This window comes from Paroedura picta, chromosome 8, assembly GCF_049243985.1.
Source record: "Paroedura picta isolate Pp20150507F chromosome 8, Ppicta_v3.0, whole genome shotgun sequence".
NCBI lineage: Eukaryota > Metazoa > Chordata > Lepidosauria > Squamata > Gekkonidae > Paroedura > Paroedura picta.
Genome location: NC_135376.1, coordinates 95,997,972 through 96,019,663, shown reverse-complemented (window position 1 = coordinate 96,019,663; position 21,692 = coordinate 95,997,972). Strand labels below are relative to the sequence as shown.

Below are 21,692 nucleotides of genomic sequence, written 5' to 3'. Positions count from 1 at the left end.
TAGCCACTCCAGTCTCCCTTGGGGGTCTCCTAGGCATGTCCTGGCTGTGGCTGACCCTGCTTGGATTCCAAGCTCCAGTGAGATCAGGCCAGTCAGGCTATTCAGTCAAATGCGTTCGTCATACCCTGCTCTGACTAATAATGGGTGATGTCCCTGCCTGTATTGCTGGTTGCAGGGGGGCAGGGCCTCCTCACCCATGCTTTCTGATGGCCGCAGGACTGAATTGCTGCCTCTTCCCCTTCCCTTCCCTTCCCTTCCCTTCCCTTCCCTTCCCTTCCCTTCCCTTCCCTTCCCTTCCCTTCCCTTCGTGGTCTTGGGGACACCACAGTCTCCCTGCCCTGGAGCCAAGGACAGCAGCAGGACAGCTTCTGCAGGTAGAGATCTGAGTCTGCTCAGGGAGCTGGGATTGGATTGGCCACCAAGGAAAGGCCATTGTGATGATTCTCCTGGCCTCTGGAACTCGGAGGGGTCCTGTTGCCAGGGTGAGGCCATCAACAGAACGGGGACAGAAGAGCGTCAGTTGGCCGAGGGCAGGGGAAGGCGTTGCAGTCTGGCTGCTTCTCTTGAACTCCTGTCCGAAGAAGGCGGCTTGCCACCAAGGCCCAATCCTGTGACAAGACGATGGTTCAGGATGGAGAATTCCTGGATTCTGAGGGGAGTTGTCAAGGTGAGCAGCCATAAAATGGGATCAGATAGATTCATGGAGGACAAGTCTATCAATGGTTACTAGTCATGGTGACTGAGGGGAACCTCCCCACTCAGAGGCCCTAAGCCAGCCTTTCTCAACTAGGGTTTCATGAAACCCTTGATGGCCCTGAAGGGTTTCCCAAATGGTTGACAGTTAATTATATATTTTTTTAATTTGTTAAACATTTAACGGGTGATATGACCATATATATGAGCCTCTTGTGGCGCAGAGTGGTAAGGCAGCCGTCTGAAAGCTTTGCCCATGAGGCTGGGGGTTCAATCCCAGCAGCCGGCTCAAGGTTGACTCAGCCTTCCATCCTTCCGAGGTCGGTAAAATGAGTACCCAGCTTGCTGGGGGGTAAACGGTAATGACTGGGGAAGGCACTGGCAAACCACCCCGTATTGAGTCTGCCATGAAAACGCTGGAGGGCGTCACCCCAAGGGTCAGACATGACTCGGTGCTTGCACAGGGGATACCTTTACCTTTACCTTTATGACCATATATAGTCATGTTGACCTAGCCCCACCAAAAATGGCCAATGATGGGCCCAGAGGGGGTGGGAAGGGGAGGGGCCCCGGGTGGGCGTGTCCACAGCTCTGATTCCCAACCACATTTTGCACAACGGCGCCACTTCTGGGGTTTCTTGAAGCCCGAGGTTTCTCAGTGGTAAAAAAAGTTGAGAAAGACTGGCTGAAATGCTACCCATCCCTTTTTCAAAGTGTGTGTCCCCTTTTTGATTGTGAGTGTTTAGAGCATAAACATAGGAGAGGCCAGACTGGGGGACTGGATTTAAAGCTGCCAGCCTCCAGGTGAGACCTGGGGATCCCCTGGAATTCCATCTCATCTCCAAACAACAGGTTTGGAGGGGCAGCTCTGTGGCATGGTACCCCACTGAGGTCCCCGTCCTCCCCTGGCTCCACCCTGAGGAGTTTCCCTATCTGTATCTGCTAGCCCTGCCAGTTCTATCCCCTGTCAGTGACCAGGGAGACCTGGCAACACTAGACAGTGTTCATTCCAGGCGGGACCTGCCTTGGAACTGCCCCTGCTAGGGTGGCCAGGTCCTCCCTTGGTCCACAGCGGGGTATCAGGAGGCAGACTTGCCTGGGGAGGGGAGGGGCCCTGAATGAGGCACCATGCCATAAAGCCCATCCTCCAGAACCTCCATTTTCTCCAGGGGAAACTGATCTCTATAGACTGGAGATGAGCAATAATTCCAGGAGATCTCCAGGTCTCCCCTGGAGTCTGGCATCTCTATCATCCCTTCTGTCCCTCACTCAGTAGCTGCCAGTCCTTCGTTTCCTGTTGGGGGAGATATCGGCCTGCCTACCCAGAGTCAGCTCCAGGGCATGCTGACCCTGCCTTGGACACACACAAAAAGGCAAATGGGTATCCGGAAGAGAAATGTATTGAAGGCTGTTGAATTTTTCCCCGGGGGAATTTAGGGGATTCGGCAAAACACGGTGGGGTTTTTTTCGCCCTGTGCTCGAAGGATCAGTGAATGACTGGACATTCTGTTATTCTTGTCAAAGTAATAGGTGGCGAAGTCACACGTGAAGGCTTATCGGGATCAGAGAGCTTAAGTCCCTCTTTGTGTCTGCCTGTTAAACACTCTGCTACTTAAAGGAAAGGAACTGAGGCCTCCTTGGGATAAGTTAGACCAGGCTCACTTTCCTGAGCTTGCCATGTGTTGAGCTGATCGCGTTAGCAATTTTACTCCCATACAGGGCTAGATTAGCCATGAAGGCCGATTGAGCTAGCCAACCCTGCTGCACATGGGGTGGGTATGAGCCTGCTCTTCCTCTCTTCTCCCTTCAAAGAAGCCAGAGTATAACCCCATAGAGCAGGGGTGGTCAAACTGTGGCTCTTCAGATGTCCATGGACTGCAATTCCCATGAGCCCCTGCCAGCATGCTGGCAGGGGCTCATGGGAATTGCAGTCCATGGACATCTGGAGAGCCACAGTTTGCTCCCTCCCTCCGCCATAGAGTGTATCCTTCAAATTTTCCTCAGGGGAACTGATCTCTGTGGTCTGGAGATGAGCTGTAATCCTGAGAGATCTCCATGGCCCATCTGGAGATTGGCATCCCTCGTCTGTCAGCTATGGGACCCCTGCCAGGAAGGGGCCTGTGTGGGTTGTGGAGAACTGAAGGAGAACTGGGGATCAGAAATCGGGCCTCGGAGACCACAATAGAAAGCTCACTGGAATAATCGGATGCCAACCAATAATGGCATTAGAAACAAAGGAAGGAGGCTGAACCTCCTGAGAAGGTGCTGGAAGAAGGAGGTGGTGGGAAAGACCAGATTAGTAAAAGGTGGAGGGGATTTACCTGGGATTATGACGGGAAGGGAGCAGGGTCAGGGTTAGGGAAGTATCATGAGGTCATTACAAAAAACTGCCTGCAGGAATTGGGAAGACTGCCCCCCCCCCCCCCATTATCGGAGAATCAAGGTTTTCACAGGGCAGCTAAGGAGGAAGGAGGAAGCTGGTATCGAGACAATGAACATCAGGGCCAGAGGATTTTCCAGCAGTGGTGGAGTTTGTCTGGCAGGAACGAAATGATGGCCAGGATAAGAATAGCGCCTTGAATGGTTTACCTGACATTAAGAAGATCAACGGCTCTCGGAACAGCCGCAAATACTTTTCAACCGAGGATGGCTGCTTGGCACCTCCCAGAGGCAGCTTGGCCTGCCCAGAGTCAAAACTTGTGTCTTCAATTCCTCCCTGAGGCTCCCTCCCAGAACGGGCCTGAGACTCCTTTTTCTCTGGAAAACTTGTGATTTGAGATTCTTGGCACCGACGTAAATGAAGGGGTTGTACAAGGGCACTCTGCTTAGGAGGGCAGGAGCAATTTGGATGGCTTCCACATGGACATTTGGCTCTGGATTTAAGCAGCCATGTGATGTCATCCCGAATTCATCCACTTCCTGCATTTCCTCCTGATTTTGCTGTGATCTTGGTACACTATTTTTTTCTGAGGCTATACACAAAGCCCCTTTGCATACTGTATGGATGCCAAGGTGTGTATTTTTGCAGATCTAGCCCTTAAGGTCACCATCCACTCTATGGTTGCCAACCTCCAGGTGGGGCCTGTAGATCTCCTGGGATTATAATTGATCAGACTACAGAGATCAGTTCTCCAGGAGAAAATGGCTACTTTAGAGGGTGGACCCAACAGCGTTATATCCTGCTGTGCCCCCCCGTCCCAAACTCTCCCTTTCCGATGTTCCTCCCCCAAATCTCCAGGTTCCCAACCCAGAGTTGGCAACCCTATGCCCCACCAGCAGAGGGGTTTTTTGGGGGAGGGATTTTTAGAAATGAGTAATTGGCACATCGTCAGATTTTATCTTCCTGGGCTCCAAGATCACTGCAGATGGGGACTGCAGCAAAGAAATTAAAAGACGCTTGCTCCTGGGGAGGAAAGCTATGGCAAATCTAGACAGCATCCTAAAAAGCAGAGACATCACCCTGCCAACAAAAGTGCGTCTTGTCAAGGCTATGGTCTTCCCAGTTGCAATGTATGGCTGCGAAAGTTGGACCACAAGGAAGGCCAAGCGTCAAAGAATTGTGGCTTTTGAACTCTGGTGCTGGAGAAGACTCTTGCGAGTCCCTTGGACTGCAAGGCGAACAAACCGGTCAGTCCTAGAGGAGATCAGCCCTGACTGCTCCTTAGAAGGCCAGATCCTGAAGATGAAACTCAAATTCTTTGGCCACCTCATGAGAAGGAAGGACTCCCTGGAGAAGAGCCTAATGCTGGGAGCGATTGAGGGCAAAAGAAGAAGGGGACGACAGAGAATGAGGTGGCTGGATGGAATCACTGAAGCAGTAGGTGCAAACTTAAATGGACTCCAGGGAATGGTAGAGGACAGGAAGGCCTGGAGGATCATTGTCCATGGGGTCGCGATGGGTCGGACACGACTTCGCACATAACAACAACAACAATTGGCACATCATTGTAGTGATTATAAGCTTTTCTCCAGCGTCCAGTCCTGAGGGGTTGTGTGAGGAGGCTGGGCCTCAGTGCAGAAGAAGCCAGGCCCAGTTCCCCATCAGCATCTCCAGTTCAAAGGACCAGGCAGGAGGTGACTTGGAAGACCTTGGCCGGAGACCCTGGAGTGCGGCTACCAGCCTTAGCAGGCAGGACTGGCCCTGATGGACAAAGAGTCTGACTCAGCAGAAGCCCGCTTGAAGCCCCTGGGCAGGAGACGTCCCAGCAATTTCCTTCCATTAGAACACCTGAACCCTCCCCCCGCCCCGCCCGAAACCAGCACTTTGGAATCTTCTAGCCAACAGGAAAACTGTTCCGAAGTCCCTGAAGAAGGTGTCTAAAGGTTTAAGCCATCAGTGAACTGAACCGCAGCTAAGTGTAATCCAGGCCCTGACTCAAATTGACAGGGACAGGTTGCACCGTGGAGTAATCTCTTTAAATAGCCGCAGCCAACTTTCAAAGTCATTTCTTTCTCCTGTCTTGAGTGGGAGGACGCCAGTCGGCCTGCAGCCCGCCCCACTGGCCACGTTTCCGGGGATTCACCACCCTTCCCAGCAGCATTTGGAAAGGCAAGTTTTGCCCGTTGCCTGGGAATCTCACCGTTTCAATAGGAACCAAGGAATTGGCTATGAATTTTGCGGCACAGTTTTTCTACTCCAGGGGTATAAAGAGCCAAGATCCCAGGGAACGCGTCGAAGAAGAGGAAGAATATGATCCTTTCTGGCAAAGGTTGGAGAACGTTGCCATGTGACGTAGACCTAGTGTTGGTTTCTCCCCCTTAGGAAGAATGGACCATCCCAGGGTTGTACCCAGGGCCCAACCTCTGGCCACCACCTCCCCCGGACCCTCCCTGCCTCCTTACGGTGCCGTAGTTGGAGTATTGCTTCGCCTCTGTGTGTATATCATTGTCGTGCTTTATAGGTAATCATAACAATGTCTTTTTCTATCTTTTCCACTCCTCGTTCGGTAAAAATTGCAAGCACATTAATTGTTAGAGCAGGGGTAGTCAGACTGCGGCCCTCCAGATGTCCGTGGACTACAATTCCCACGAGCCCCTGCCAGCATTCGCTGGCAGGGGCTCGTGGGAATTGTAGTCCACGGACATCTGGAGGGCCGCAGTCTGACTACCCCTGTGTTAGAGGATGTAAAATGGTCGTTCCTTTTTGAATGTATCTGTAAGGAATTCTCTGAAACAGAATCTGTCTGTCTCAAAGGGGAAAGTAAACTCCGAAGGAAATCACAGAGATTTGGCCTTATTTTAAATCATGTGACTTTCTTACCTGCAAAGTTGCTGCAGGAAACAGGCAGAGTGAAGTCAGAAAATGATGGCCATCCCACGAGTGGCCATGTGGTTTTTGCAGGTCTTCCATTAGTATGTGTGTCCTGTATTGTCACAAAAGGAATTAGAAATATATCATGGCTGGGAATGATGGACTTCCTTCAGAAGCTAATTGTATTATTTCCAGAGTCATCAACTGGGATTAAAGATCTATGGTGGAAGGTTTCTTCAGGTTGGAGCTGGAATTATAGCCAGACTACAGAGATCAGCACCTCTGAAGCAAATGGGTGCCTCGGAGGGTGGACTCTGGCGTACTCCACTGAGGTCCTCCCAGATGCCATCCCCAAATCCCTAGGAATTACCCAATTTGGGTCTGGCTCCACCCACCCACCCACCCACACACACACCACCCACACACCACCCATTGGTGGCCAGGGGGGAACTGGAACCCTATTTGTCTCCCAAGTCTTGAGAAAGGTAGAGGTGACGACGTGGAAGTGCATGCAAAGCATCCGTTCCTAGGGTCCCGGCCTTCCTTTGTCACATGGATGTAATTGATGGTGCTTCACATAAGCCTTTCAACTTACCCTTACATAATGCCCTAATGCTAGAGCCAGGACAGCCAATTTGCATCCCACAGGCCAGATCTAATTTTATGTAGTCCTTGATGGCCTTACCAAATTGCAGCCGAGGTCTAGTTTGGAAAAGAAAGAGCTCATCCTAAGCTTCGTTCATAACAAAAAGAGAGAGAGAAAGTGCTAAGAGGGAGTCATACTGCAGTGGAGCATTGCTCTTGAATGCCCCAATCATGTCTGAGTGCAATATTTTGGAGCATAAAATCAGGGTCACTGTGGGTAGGCAGGTAGTTTTGAGTTCCTATATTGTGCAGGGGGTTGGACTAGATGACCCTGGAGGTCCCTTCCAATTCTATGATTCTGTGAGTACCAAAAATGCACAGTCTTTACAACTAGGGGGTGCCAATACCCTCGCAATGCTTAGGTAAGGGGTCAGTTTGTATGACTTGCCAACCCTCTTTGTCTAGACTTGCCCCATCTGGCACACTGACCCATGGCTGGATTACTGCAACACGCTCCATGATGCCACCCAAAGAGCATTGAGGTAATTGGACAAATACCTGTTTAGGATCCCTGGCCCAAAAGAGGTGAGATTGGCCTTGACCAGGTCAGGGCCTTTACTGCCTTGGCCCCGGCCTGATGGAACGCTCTGCTGAAGGAGGTCAGGGCCCTGCAGGACCTCAATCAGTTCCGCATGGCATGCAAGACAGAGCTGTTCCACCAGGCAAAACCCCTGACGAAATACCAGATACAACATCAAGAAAGCTGGCCTCACTGCCAAAAAACAGAAAGAAGCTCAACCCCTCCCACCAGAAAGAACTGGAATTCCCAACATGCGTGTAAACTATAGAATGTTTTAATAATAATACTTCTACTGGTTTTTAGAATGGATTATTTTAATATATTGTAACCCACCCTAAGCTACCAGGAAGGGTAGGAAATAAGGATTAAGATGATGGTGATGATTACATGGAAGACAGCCCGGAAACAACAACCGGTCCAGAATGTGGCAGCCGGACCATTTTCAAGGGCTGGTTGCTGGGAACGTACGTTGCCCATTTTGAAGCAGCTGCATTGGATGCCAGTCTCTTTCCCGGTTCAATTCAAGGTGCCGGTTATGATCTTTAAATCCATTCTTGGCCATATTTGAAGGACTGCCGCCTTCTTGAAGCACCTGCACTCCAACTGTGGTCAGTGGTCAGTGATTTGTTGGCCGTCCCACAGCCAGAGTCTGGGCCTGTTGCCTGGTGGCTCTGGGGACACTGTGGACTGGCCACCACCTTGGAGATCTTCAGGAGGCACTGCAAGGCCCACCTGTTTGCCATGGCTTTGGCCAGAGTTGGAATGGGCAGGCATCATGGGGGGGGGGGGGCGTGGAGGAGTGTGCTGTTCTATTTTAACTGTGATTGTAAGCCACCTTGAGCCATGAGGAAATGTGGCTATAATTCTTCCACTAAATAAAAATAGCCCCTGGGTAGGGAAATAGCTGGGGATCTTGGGGTGGGACCTAAGGAGGGTGGGGTTAGGGGAAGGGAGGATGGCAGTTTGCAGGGCCACAGAGGCCCCCCAGCATGGCAGACATCTTCTCTGGGGGACCAGATCTCTGTCATCTGGAGGTCGTGTCATGGCGGGAGATCTCCAGGCTTCACCCAGAAGTTGGCAACCTTATGTGCAAAAGAAAGGGTCACCAAGAATATCCAGGTGGGCTATTCATATTCTGCAGGGCTGGCATGGCCAGTAGCATCAGTGGGGCCTTCTGTATAGGTGCTAGCCTTAGCACGGTCAGTTGGCTCATTTTTCTTGATGGGATTTATCCGTATAGAATTCACCCGACACTTCACTTTTGTTGTTCCTGCTTGGCTGCAGCTTCTGGGGCTGAGTGTGTTGATTCCCCTTCCGAGCGTGCCTCCTTGGGTTCAGTAAAATGGCTGCCTTGGAGGGAGGACTCTATGACATTGTACCCTGCTGAGGAACTGATTCCTACCATCCAGAGAAGAGCTGAAATTCCAGGGGATCCCCAGGTCCCATCTGGAGGTTGGAATTCCTATTTGGCTACCACTGCCCCAGTTTTGTGAGATCTGGTGACTGCATTATTTGGCTTGACATGAACAGATGAGGTTCATCAACCCAGTCAGAGGAAGCTCTGCCACCACGGCGATCACCAAAGGCCGAGGCGGCACGTAGGAGGCCAGCACCACGGCGCTGGTCTCCTACGCGCCGCCTCGGCCTTCGGTGATTGCCAAAGCGGTTGAGTTGGAAGCAATATGACTTGTTTTTCTTATTATTTTTTTTTAAATTCTCCTTTTTCAAAGGGTGGCTGACCAAGTATATTTGGCCAAAACAGCTTTGTAGTCGGTCTCTCTCCCACCGCTGGCAGGGTGGTCTGGCTGCTACCGTGTTGTGACTGGGTCAGGGGGGAGAAGAATGTTGTCGTTCCTATGTGTTCTTTTACCCTTTCCTTTAGAATATATCCATGTGTGTTTTTTTTTCCTGTGCTTCCTCCCCACTCTTTAGCTCTGCAAAGAAGCTATGGGCGAAAAAGTAGGTCTTCAAAGAATATTGCATGCTTTACTAATCCCACTAAAACTGTAATAGAAATACATGATGAGAAATTTAATGGGCTTCATGTTTCCCTTGCAGATTTTAAAGATCTGCACTGCGAAAAAACCCCTAGGATAAACTGAAGAAGTCTGCATGCTTACAAAATTGGTCTTAAAGTAAGGTGACCAGATTGTCCCCCTTTTGGAGGGACATCTGGGGGTACCTGGCAAATTGTACTTATGTTGAAATTAAAAATATATATATTACAATACTATTTTTGCATTCTATGAATCTTTTTCTTGCTCCATATAGACCAAATTTTAAATCAACACCCCCCCCCTCCAATGGTGTCCCGCTTTACCAATGTTAAAATCTGGTCACCTTAGTGCCCCTGAACTTTGTCCAGCATTCAAGTGGGTAGCACCTTTAAGACCAACAAAGCCTTGAATAAATCTTTGTTGATCTTAAAGGTGCCACTGGACTCTGATTTTGTCTTGTCCAGCATTGATGTGCGGTATTTCAGTGTGTGGAATTATTGCCACATAAACTCTTAAATACAGAGAAATGCATCCACTATTTTTTAAAAAGTGATGATAAAATATGATTGTTTGTTTAACTCAAACCTGAACACACAAGAGGAGGAACCATCCCCCCCCCCTTCAAAGGTTGCACATTTATTCTGTGGGTGGGGAGGAGAAATCTGATGGGCAGTTTTTTCTAGGCAAGGGTCCCTGGGAATAGAAAATGCCAGGACCGTACCCTGACTGTAGGAGTGGCTGGTATCTATACTCACTGTCTGAAAGTTGCTGCATTAGCCTAAACGAGGAGGGCCATGGATGCTATGGTGCCTGCAGATATTCCCCTTAACCAGGGGTGGCCAAACTGGCCACCCCTGCCCTATTGGCATTCTGTACCTTTGTGGAAATAACTGGAAGAAGGTATTTAAGAAAGGCTGGTGAGGGCGTGTGCTGTTCAGCAGGGCAAGGGAAAGCCAGGAGAGGAGAGACCGAGGCATCGGTATCCCTGGCCTCTGCCTTGGCGCTCCATCAGTAGCCTAACCTCTTGCTCATCCCATTTTCCCTCTTAGATTAGAGCAGAGGTGGCCAAACTGTGGCTCTTCTCTCATCCATGGACTACAGTGGCTCATGGGAATTGTAGTCAATGGACAGCTGGAGAGTCACAGTTCGGCCCCCCTTGGATTAGAGGGAGTAATGGAGAGGACGAGTGCGGTCAACGTCTGGGATGGATCACTCATAAATGGAAGAATAACTTCTGAAATGCTGGGCTAGGTGGCTGTCAAGGTCATAGCTCTCCTTTCACGCCAACTGGTTGGCCTGTTTCTCCTTCCCAACAAAGTCAGTTTGCCTCTCTGTTGACTGAATAGAGCCGTCCGTGTCTTTCTCCAGCATATGGAAATGGCTGGCTAGAAGATGCAGACAGGGCTCAGCAGCCTTCGTGGTTGTGGTTCCAAGCTGGTTGGACTTGGGTCAAGGGTAGCTGTCCATAACAGCCCTACATGGGAGGCCAGGTTGCCTATTGCAGTGAGCAGCCTCCTGTTTCCATGCCCCGGGCTCCTGGGCCAGGAAATGGAGCAAACATGGGGGGAGGGGGGGAATGCTGCCGCACACCACTTTAGGAATTTCACAACGCTTTATGGTCCAAAATGATCCGTCACACACCCAGAAGTGGCACCATGGCAGTGTGCAACAGCTTGCAGTGCCTTCTTCCCACCAAATGCTCCTGTGGGTTCTCAGAGGAAGGTAACTTAGAGAAAGACCTCTGGCAGAATTATGATGATCTTTCTGTGCTGTTTGAAAGCAGAAAGCGTGACCTGCAGAAAGCCAGTATGTGTGATATAGTCATAGAACCATAGAGTTGGAAAGGATCTCCATCTAGTCCAATCCCCTGCACTATGCAGGAAACTTACAGCTTCCTGCTCACCCACAGAGACCCCAATTCCATGCCCGGTTCAGACCAGCTTCAATAAACGCTGGTTCCATTGACTGCAGGAGGCACTGTAGCTCAGCTGTAGGGCATCTGCTTTATATGGAGATCTCCAGCTTAATCTCCGGCCTCTCTTGTTAAAGAATTACCAGATAGGAAGTGATAGGAAAGACTCTGACATAAGGCAGATTCCTGTGTTCATGTGTGCACTATTTCCCCATCTCCCCCACGAGGTCCTAGAGAGCCAGTGTGGTGCAGTGGTCAAGAATGTTGTCCCGGAGACATCTGGGAGACCTGGGTTCGAATCCCTGCTTGTGCCATGGAAGTTCACAGGTTGACCTTGAGCCAGTCTCTTTCAGTCTAACCTACCTCACAGGTTGTTAGCTGCTTGAGTCCCCACTGGGGGAAAGCCAGGGAATACAATAAATCCATCTCTCTTGGGAACAAGAGAGAGTTAAGTCAGATGTCTGTCTACATCAATGGAATGGTAGTTGAGGTAAGGTGACCAGATTGGCCCACTTTTGGAGGGACATCTGGGGGTACCTGGCACATTGTACTTATGTTGAAATTAAAATATATATATATATTACAATACTATTTTTGCATTTTATGCATTCTATGCAACTTTTTGTTGCTCCATATGGACCAAATTTTTAATCAAGACCTCCCCCCCCCCCCCCCCGGGCAATGGTGTCCCGGTTTACCAATGTTAAAATCTGGTCACACCTCCCTGCAGTTCCAAGAGCTACCCTTCCCCCCCCCCCCGCATGTTTGAAGTTAGTTTAGGAAGCCCAAAAGGCTGAGAACCTCCCCCCAAATAAAACAAATCCAAGAACAATGAAAGAGGATGAGGCCCTTTATAATATTATAAATTAACATAACACATAATACCAGGAATTTAATGTGTAAACAGTTATTTGATATTAGCTTGCTGAGACAATCGTACACATCTGCTGATGTTGATTTAGGGTGACCATAGTTTAAAAATTCAAAAAGTTGACTTATTTCTTCACTGACTGCTTGAAACAACTCATCACTATGGCAAGTCTCATTTTAAATACCCCTCCTAGTGCCTCCCCTTAAGGCAACCTTTCTTAACCTTTTTACCATTGAGAAGCCCCTGAAACATTCTTCAGGGGTCAAGAAACCCAGGAAGTCAGGGAGGTGTAGCTGCAGGCCACACCTCCCTGACACACCCATGGAAGTCACATGCCACCAGAAGTGACATCACCCAGACATTCCCACTGGATGTGAAACCATGCTCCGTCGCCTCCACCCCCCCCACATCTGAAATGGCCCGGTGGCCTACACTGCAGGGCAGGGGCAGGATCTAGGGGGCACTCCATTGCTCCCTGCCACCATCATCCCCAAAGCAGCTAAGAACATGAGAGTACTGACCTCTCTGGACTCCAGTCACTACCACAGGCAACAAACGAAGCAGCAAGGATTTTTATGACCGGGGGCCCTCCCCTTTCCACCCCCTCCAGGCCCATCATTGGCCATTTTGCGTGATGGGGGAAATGGGCTGACATTACCATATATGGTCATATCACCCCATAGTTTTAATTTTAAAAAAATATATGAAAAATTAATTAACTCCCACGCAATCAACGAAACCCTTCCAGGGCTGTTAAGAAACCCCAGGGTTTCATGAAACCCTTGTGGAAAAAGGACTATAGGGCAAAACCCACCCTGAGCTACCGGGAAGGGGGGGAAATCAGAATACAGGTCAGCAGCCTCAATACTGAAACAGGCTCAGTTGCCCAGTCCCCCAAAAGAGGACATTTCCACCAGGTTGTGTGTTTGTGTGTTTTCTTTTTTTTAAGAATCCTTTTTAGAGCATGGATTTCTTCTAAAAAGAGGACATCTGATAACCCCATGTTCCTTTGAGCAGCACTTGTCATTGTGTGCTCACTTACTGTATGTGCCTGTTTTAGCTTAGCTGGCATATTCAATTACTGGTGCTGAGTTTGTGCACATAACTGAATTTGCTCATTTCTATATTACATCACCCTACTTTTCCCTGTTTCTTGTGTTCACAGCCCTTTCAATTTACCCTACATTTTTGCACCGGGTATTTCCCCTTTTGTTCTGGTGAGCACATGTTTCCCTGAAGCTGCCTTCTCCTGAATCCAGCCCTTGGCCCAGGGGTAGTCAAACTGCGGCCCTCCAGATGTCCATGGACTACAATTCCCAGGAGCCCCTGCCAGCATTCGCTGGCAGGGGCTCCTGGGAATTGTAGTCCATGGACATCTGGAGGGCCGCAGTTTGACTACCCCTTCCTTGGCCCATCAAAGTCAGCACAGTCTACTCATACTGACAGTGGCCCTCCGGGGTCTCAGAAGCCGCTGCGGCACAAGGAATTTGGCTGCATCCGCTGCTTGTTTGGGCGCAGGGCTAATTCCCGCCTCCAGACGGAAGAAGGCCTGGTCTGGGGTGGCCCCAGCATTGGCTGGACTCAGGCCCACAGTTGCATTCTCTGGTTTGCAGTGGGCTGCAACGGGGTGCGTTTCGGGCCTGGGCCATGTGTAAGTGGAAAGGTCGGGCCATCCCGAGCCGTGCTTTCCCCGCCCTTGTGCCCACCCCACCCCCAAGGGTGACTTCTAGGGTTGTAAGCATGGCAGCATCCGCATCAGCCATTCCAGGCCGGCGCAGACAGCGCCACTGGCTTTTGCTCACTGAATGCTACAACCTGCCCCAGCTTTGCTGAGAACAGTTATTTGGAAGAAAGACCAATGGAGCTCCCTGGGAGTTCCCTAAAAAACATGGGCTCAGAATTAGAGAATGGCTATAAAACATAAATAATCCCTCAGTGGAAATCTTTTTAGTAAACAGACTTTGGTTTGGTTATTTTCTGTGGTCCCAGCAGATTCCTGTATAACGGAGGTCACAATTCAGCCACTGCAGCTGGTCAAACTCAGGGTATGCCTCACTGTGGCCAGATCTGCTCTCGCCTGTGATAAGGTCAGGGGCGGGGCATAGATTTACAACAGTCTGGGGACATTCCCTTAATTCCCTCTCACGAGGAATCTTGGGGACAAGGTTCTGTAAAGGGGAGGAGGGAACAGTTTACAGATGCAAAACAAAATAAAATAAAATGAGGCAGTAAGATGTTCAGGTCCATGCTGGACCATAATTAGAAATGATGACCTTTTGGAATGTTCCTCCCTGCAGATAGACAACTAGTGGCACAACCAAACTGTGCGGTGCTGTGTTTCTGCTTGCATGGGGCTTTCCATGTGAAACAGCATTTAAAACTGGAATCTATCCTTAGCATGCCGCAGGGAGCATAGACTGTTCTGCCTCTTTCACACTTCGACACCCTGTTCTGCTACATGTACAAGTGGGTCTTGGACACTATCAGAGAGTTCTTAACTGCAAACAGATTATTGGGGGGGAACGTAAACTAGCGATACAAGCTTAAAGTGACCAGATTGAACCCACTGAAAGCCTGGAGGCTGCAGACAAGAGGCAAAGAAAATGACAGATGGGATTGCAAAGTGCAAATCTTGTATGCACTTCTCACAGTGCAAATGAAGATTGTAAATATCCAGTGGAAAATTTTTTTTTAATTATAAAACTATTATATAAACCACGTTTTCAATGCTTTCCTAAGTGGCAGCTATAAAATAAATATGATATAATACAAGGAATTGGAAAAGTACGAAAAAGGCACATGTCTATACAAAAACCTTTTCAAATAGTATGTCATTTATTTAATATTAATATTCATAAAAAACCTTAAAATACAGCACAATATTAAAATTTCCACATTTCAGTTCAGGTCTACAATTTCTTCAGATGCAGCCTATCAGGAGACATTCTGTGTGTGTGTGTGTGTGTGTGTGTGTGTGTGTGTGTGTGTGTGTGTGTGTGTGGAGGGGGTTATTCAGGGAAGCCCATTTGATGTTATTTAAATCCAATTTGATGTTTATGAAAGATTCCTTTCCCTCTGCACCAGCGTGACCCTCCATGAGCCAGATTGAGCCAATGGAGCTTTTCTGATGCTTCTTTTAATATGTTACTAACTTATCCCATGTTCTGACGGTCAGTATTGCCACCTCCCCTCCTGTTTTCCACTGGAAGATCTTGCTATTCCTTCCGGTTTGATCTAGCAGAACTGCTTCCCTGCTTTGCTCATGAGCTCAGCTGACTCCTGCATCCTACCTGACCATCTGGTTCTGCCTGCAGTGCTGTGCTGGTGGGGTGGGTGACGTGCCACTGAGAACGGCCCTCCCAAAGAACACAGGCGAAATATGGCCATGGGGATGATGTCCTTTCTCTAGTTTCAGGCATTAAGGGGCAAATGACACCTTCCCTGGTTGGGCCAAGCTGAGGCTTGCCAACTCTGGACTGGGAAATACCTGGAGATTTTGGGGGTGGAGCCTGAGGAGTGTGGGGTTTAGGGAGGGGAAAGACTTCAACTGGCTACAGTGCCATGGAGACCACCCTCCAATGTGGACATTTTCTCCAGGGGAACTGATCTCTGTAGCCTGAAGTTCAGTTGTAAGTTGGCAACCCTATTTCCCAAGCACCAAAAGGTCCTGGTTCAGATTAGGATTGTGGCCCATGGTAAAGAAAGGCCACTTCTGTGCTCAAACCACAGCCTTGATTAGAATCAGCTAGGGTTGCCAGTTCCTGGTTAGGAAATACCTGGAGACTTGGGGGGCGGAGTCTGAGTTTAGGGAGAGCAGGGGCCTCATTGGAGTAGAAGGCTACAGAGTCCACCCTTTAAAGCAGCTGTTTTCTCCAGTGGAACAGATCATGGCCATCTGGAGATCAATTGTCATCTCTCCAAGTGTCACCTGGAGGCTGGCAACCCAGAATCAGGCCTCTGCCTCACTTGTCCAGCTTGGGGAGAAAGTCACATCTAGTTTGCACCAAGTGCTCCATCTGCTACTTAACATGGATCTTTCTTGTCTCCAAAGGGATGAGAGCAAAGTGAGAAAACGGGAAGTCCCCGCGCATTACGACCACCATTGCTTTAAGGATGGGCCAATAAGAAATGGTGTCATTGGGCAGCGGCCGCCCTCCATCAACCCTGAGAGACTGAAAGATTTTGGAGAAGAAGACTTCCTCAACGGGGGTGTGAAGACGTGGGAAATGAAGATTGTGAGCCACAACGAAGAACTGCTGAGAGACTCAGCTAGCCGCCCGGATAGGATTAGCTTGACAGCCTACGATAAATGTATTCGATTCGAAGATATCAGCGCAGCCGCTTTCAAAATACAGTGCGGAATCCAGAAAACTCCCTGTATGGTAAGATTCTTATTTCTACAAGGCTCATTAAGGCCTTAAAGACAAATGGTGGCTCTCCAGATTTCCATGGGCCATAATACATGCTGGCAGGGGCTCATGGGAATTGGAGTGTGTGGACCTCTGGTGAACCATGGTCTGGCTACCCCTGCCCTAGGAATTCCCTACAGTCTCTGCATTAAAGAGCAGAGAGACTATGGGAGATTCCTAGTGCCCTGCCATGAGATATCCTGCCCCCACTGCTGCTCTTCCATTTCTCCTGGCCAGAAGACTGGGGCTGGAGACCATGGAATTCTGTACAGTGCCTGGGCAGTAGGGAAACCGAATGGCTACGTACAATGTGGATTAAAAAGTTTGCTCCTCTCTTCCCTTGTTGTATGTTCCTGCCTGAAAGAGGAGGTACTTCCTGTTGATGGCAGTTTGGATCTGTTGGCAGAGTTTAAATATGCAAAGAAGTATAGAGCACCGGCACCCTTGTTTGTTTGTTTTTAAGCAGCTCGTGGTGGGTTACAAATAATTATTTCCCCAATAAAACCCCATTAAAACCCCCAAACAATCACTTATCCAAGTGGCAAAAAACCCTATTCCCCACCCACCAGATAGTATCCCTCACCTCGGGGAATAGGTCTAGCCTGATGACCTGGCTCAACCTGGAGGGGTCATGATCTTCCTTGCCCTGGCCTCAACCAAAGACCTGGCGGGGGAGCTCCATTTTGTGGGCCCTATGGAACTGTGATCACTAGGTCAGGGCCCTCAGCTCTCCTGGGAGCTCATTCCACCAGGTTGGGGCCAGGACTGAAAAGGCCCTGACTCATGTTGAGGCCAGGCGAACTTCCTTCAGGCTGGAGACTTCTACCAGATTAGCACCTGTAGAGCAAAGAGCCCTGTGTGTGTGTGGTGTGGGGGGGGGATAAGGATGCAAGTGGTCTCTCAGTTATGTGGGACCCCGGCCATATATGGCTTTACCAAAACCTTGAACCTGATCTTTGCTTTAGGATGCTTTAGGATGCTTAGGGCTGATCCTGCGTTGAGCAGGGGGTTGGACTAGATGGCCTGTGTGGCCCCTTCCAACTCTATGATTCTATGATTCTATGATTCTATCTGGGGACCAACTGGTAATCAATGCAGCTGCCTCAGCACCGGCTGGGTATGGATCCTCCATGATGTAACCGTGAGGATACTAGCAGCTGCATTCTGCACCAGTTGCAATTTCCAGGTCAAGGATAAGAGTAGGCCTCTGGAATAGAACTCTAGTCTGGAGGTGACAGTTGAATGTCTGAGGACAGGTAGGGCACTAGTAGTTGTTCTTGGCACACAGGTGAAAAAATGCCATGTTTGATACTCCCGTGACATGGGCCTCCATCAATAAGGAGGCATCCAGAATCACCTCCATATCCTGGCTGAGTGTGAGATGTTAAGTTGTATCCCAGCCAAGGTGGGTAGGCGCGCTTCTTGATATGCTGCCTTCCTGCTCAGCCACAGGACCTCCATCTTAGAGGGATTGAATTCCAGGTAACTCTGCTCCAAATATACAGTGATGGCTTCCCTAAATCTGGCAGTTGTATCCGTGTGGGAATCCGGGCGGCCATCCATGAAGAGATAAAGCTGGGTGTCATCTGCATATTGGTGAAACCCCAGTCCATAACTCCAGACCCATAACTCCATAACTCCAGACCAGCTGGGCTAGAGGGTGCATAGAGATGTTGAACAGAGTGGTAGAAGTATCATCCACAAGGGTTGAAAGGTATGTGACAACTCCTTCCCGACTGCCACACTCTGTGTCCAGTTCTGGAGAAAGAAGCACAGCCACTGAAGGACTATTCCCCAAATCCCAGCCCCGGTGAGGCTGGGATTTGGGGGACTCATGGTCAACCATGTCAAATGCGGCCAACAGATTGAGCATCACAAGGATAGCTGAACCATCCTGACACAGTTGGCGCCGAAGATCATCCACCAAGGCAACCAACATCATTTCTACCCCGCGGCCAGGACGGAAGCCTGGGCACAGAAGTCTCCTCTAAGTATGCCAGGAGCTGGTCCACGGCAGCCCTTTCAACTACCTTACACAGAAATGCAAGAGACTGGGTGGTAGCTGGGGGGGTGTTTGCAGGTGCTGGCGTGCCAGCGCCTGCGCCTCCCCCCCCAAACCATGCTCCCAGCGCAGCGAGTGCCGCACCATGGGGAGGGGGAGGGAGGTGCACCTGCAGGTTTGCAGGCACTGGTGCGCCGGTGCCCATGCCTCCCTCCCACCCCGGTCCCTGGGCCTCCCTCTCCTCCCCAGTCTTCAGCCTGGAAAATGTTGGGGATGGCTGAAGTAGGTAACTGTATACTTTGAGAAACCATCTATAAAACTTTGCATGTTCCCGCTAGGGATTAGGTTTGGGCACTTCAGCTGGCAAAGCAGTCGTTCCAGCCTGAAGCAGCCAGCGCTGTGGCATGGGGGGAGGGGTGGAGCTGGTGCTTCGGGCTCTGGCTGCTTCGGGCTCGAATGGCCACTTCGGCAGCTGAAGCGTCCAACCCTACTAGGGATCTCTGTCTTTATTAGGCCACATACATCACTATGAATTAGCTCTTGGGGATATCATGTCTTGCTTGTCTCATGGCTGTTACTGAAGCTAGGTCTTATCCCTTTAGTTTGAATGCACTGTATAGAGACCCTTTCAGTGTTGCATTTGGTTATCTGCATGTCCGCAGTCAGGCTCTGGCTCTCAAGTTGGGCAATGGCATTATTATCTGTATGTCCAAGATGTCTGGGCCATAACCAGGAAGATTTCTTATGATTGCAAAGTTTAGTCAGGTTGTATTTTCCATCCATGTGTCTAAACCATACAAATTCTCCTGCACTGTCCCAGTTGCAATCAATTCCCCTCTTTGCTTGATGAAACATAATTCTCCAAATGAGAATTCTTATCCCAAATTCTCCATCCCTTTTTTTAGCATGTATTCTTACTGAAATCAGGTTGTTTGCAAGTTGTGGCAATAAAAGCAATCTTTATTGACACCCTCTCTAATGTGGCCATTTGGAAGCTTGCATTTTACAAACCCTTCTATAACCACAGACCTTCCATCTGCCATACTTAAGAGTCTATTTTATATCTTTATTTAGGATTTCAAAGTCCCTGTGTGACCACATGTGTTTTATACATCCACTGTCCAATTATTATTATTATTATTATTATTATTATTATTATTATTATTATTATTATTATTATTATTATTATTCTTACATCTTATTATTGGTGGCACCGTGTTTAATGGTGGCTGTTTAAAATTCTCCCTTTCTGTCAGTTTTACAAAGGCAGTCCTCTGCTTAGGACCATTAGTCCTTTTTAAAGTATCCTTGTTTTCCACATGGGTGCCAAATCACCTTGCTTTTATTATTTATATTTAAAGCTACTTGTTCAATATTTGCTTTAGTTTTATTATTGTAGTCTTCAAACTGTTTATGCCTATATGTCTTTTCAAGTTGGCTGATTACTTCAGTTAGAGACAGTTTGCCTTTTGCCTAAATTTGAGACATGGTATTTTCATAAGTCTTTGGCAAACTTTTAAAAATTACCACAACTAGATCCTGTTCTAAGATTTCTTTTGCAACACTTCTGAGCTGTTCAGTTAGACTAAGCAATTCATCTAAGTGGTCATGCAAGTTCCCTTTCTCTGGCATTTTAATGCTAAAGTAAAACAGAGATGGCTTTTCAGAGAGGAATGAAGATAAGGCCTCATTAACTTGAGCATACTGTTTTTACTGTTTGCATTTGCATGTCTCTCAAAATGTTTCTATCAAACTTTTGATCAGGACTCCTCTTGCTTTCACATTATCAGATTCCCAGATCCCTTGTTTTGCCTGCTGGTCATCTCTCAGTCAGGGCTCTCTAATGGTGTGCCACAATCCCATCTCTAGCAGGTGGCTCTTCATTCTCTCCTTACAGATTATTATTATTATTATTTGATTTATTACCCACCACTCCCAGACTGGCTCGTGGCAGGTTACAATGTCCAATTAAAAGCCCATTAAAATGGACATAAACATATATAAAATACAGTAAATGAACAACATGGTGGAAATACCCATACCTACCCACCCCTAACCTCTAGAGCAGTGGTCCCCAACCGGGCCGTGAAGGCCATGGCGCCGGGCCGCGGCTCCCTCTCCCCGCCCCCCCCCCCCGCAGTAAGAAACTTCCCAGGCTGCAAGCTTGCGGCCCGGGAAACTTCTTACTGCGGGGGAGGGGGGAGAGGGAATCAGGGCCGCGCCCGCGCCCCATGCATGCGCACATGCGCCATGCGTGGCACTTTTGCGCATGCGCGTATGTGCGAAAGTGCCACGCGTGCGCAATCTGGGCCGCGCATGCGCGGCATGCACAGGCAGGCAGTTGCCCTGCCAGTCCCCAGCCTCGAAAAGGTTGGGGACCACTGCTCTAGAGCAGCGGTCTGCAACCTTTTTGAGGTTGTGGCCCGTTGCCAAGGGGTGAGCGGAGAGGGCAACCCGGGACGCCACACATGCGTGACAACCCTGCGGAAACACACATGCGTGGACCTGCCATGCATGCACGTTTGCTCCTGGCAGTGTGCAAACGTGCACACGTGGCAGTTTGATGCACACGTGCATGCACAGGGCTGCTGTGCATGTGTGTTTGCGCTCCCGGCAGGGCACAAACATGCATGTGCGGCGGTTCTGCACATGTGTTCGTGCGCAAAACTGCAGTGCATGTTTGCACCCCCGCCAGGCGCAAATGCGCATGAGCGGCAGGTTCGCACATGCGCGTTTGCACCACCGGCATGCCAGCAGCCGCGCTTCCCTCTCCTCCCCCCCTCCCGCAGCAAGAAGCTTGCTGGCCGTGAGCTAATTGGCTGCTTTGATGGCAGATTTGCTTGCGGCCTGGTGAGCTTCTCACTGCGGGGGGGGGCGGGGAGAGGGAGCCGCGGCCTGCCACCAGGCCGCAGACCGGGGGTTGATGACCCTCGCTCTAGAGGGAAGAGGAAGGAAGGACAAGATGACCCAAGTTACTGCTGGACACCAGGGATGCTCCATCGATCTTCCACACTGCCCTGGCTTCAACCATAGACCTGGTGGAAGAACTCCATTTTGCACAGCTCTGACAGGGCCCTCAGCTCTTCCGGGAGCTCATTCCACCATGTTGGGGCCAGGACTGAAAAGGCCCTGGCCCTGGTCGAGGCCAGGTGTGCTTCTTTGGAGCTGGGAACAACCAGTAAATTGTCACCCACAAAGTATAAAGCCCTGCGGGCAGCATAGGACGATAGGCAGTCCCTCAGGTATGTGGGGCCCAACCCGTGTAAGACCTTAAAGGTTAAAACCAAAACCTTGAACTGGATCCAAACAGCAACTGGCAATCAATACAGCTACCTCAGCACAGGCTGGATGTGGGCCCTCCATGATATTCCTGTGAGGACCCTAGCAGCTGC

The 21,692-nt window shown here is 49.6% G+C and overlaps 1 protein-coding gene across 5 annotated transcripts in view; it reads left to right on the top strand.

Annotated features, from left to right (window-relative positions):
• Positions 1–514: 514 nt before the first annotated feature.
• The window catches only part of LOC143843986 (L-threonine ammonia-lyase-like), a 65,145-nt gene continuing 43,967 nt past the window's right edge, over positions 515–21,692 (top strand). For 2 of the 5 annotated variants that reach the window (XM_077350878.1, XM_077350879.1), the window contains exons 1-4: positions 515–667; positions 6,995–7,071; positions 9,042–9,068; positions 15,941–16,271. In XM_077350878.1, coding sequence (XP_077206993.1) covers positions 632–667; positions 6,995–7,071; positions 9,042–9,068; positions 15,941–16,271 — 471 coding nt within the window. In that variant the 5' untranslated portion in view covers positions 515–631. Of the gene's footprint in view, positions 668–5,173; positions 5,403–6,994; positions 7,072–9,041; positions 9,069–15,940; positions 16,272–21,692 lie in introns of those variants that run through there. The other 3 variants (XM_077350880.1, XM_077350881.1, XM_077350882.1) reach the window with 3 other exon arrangements.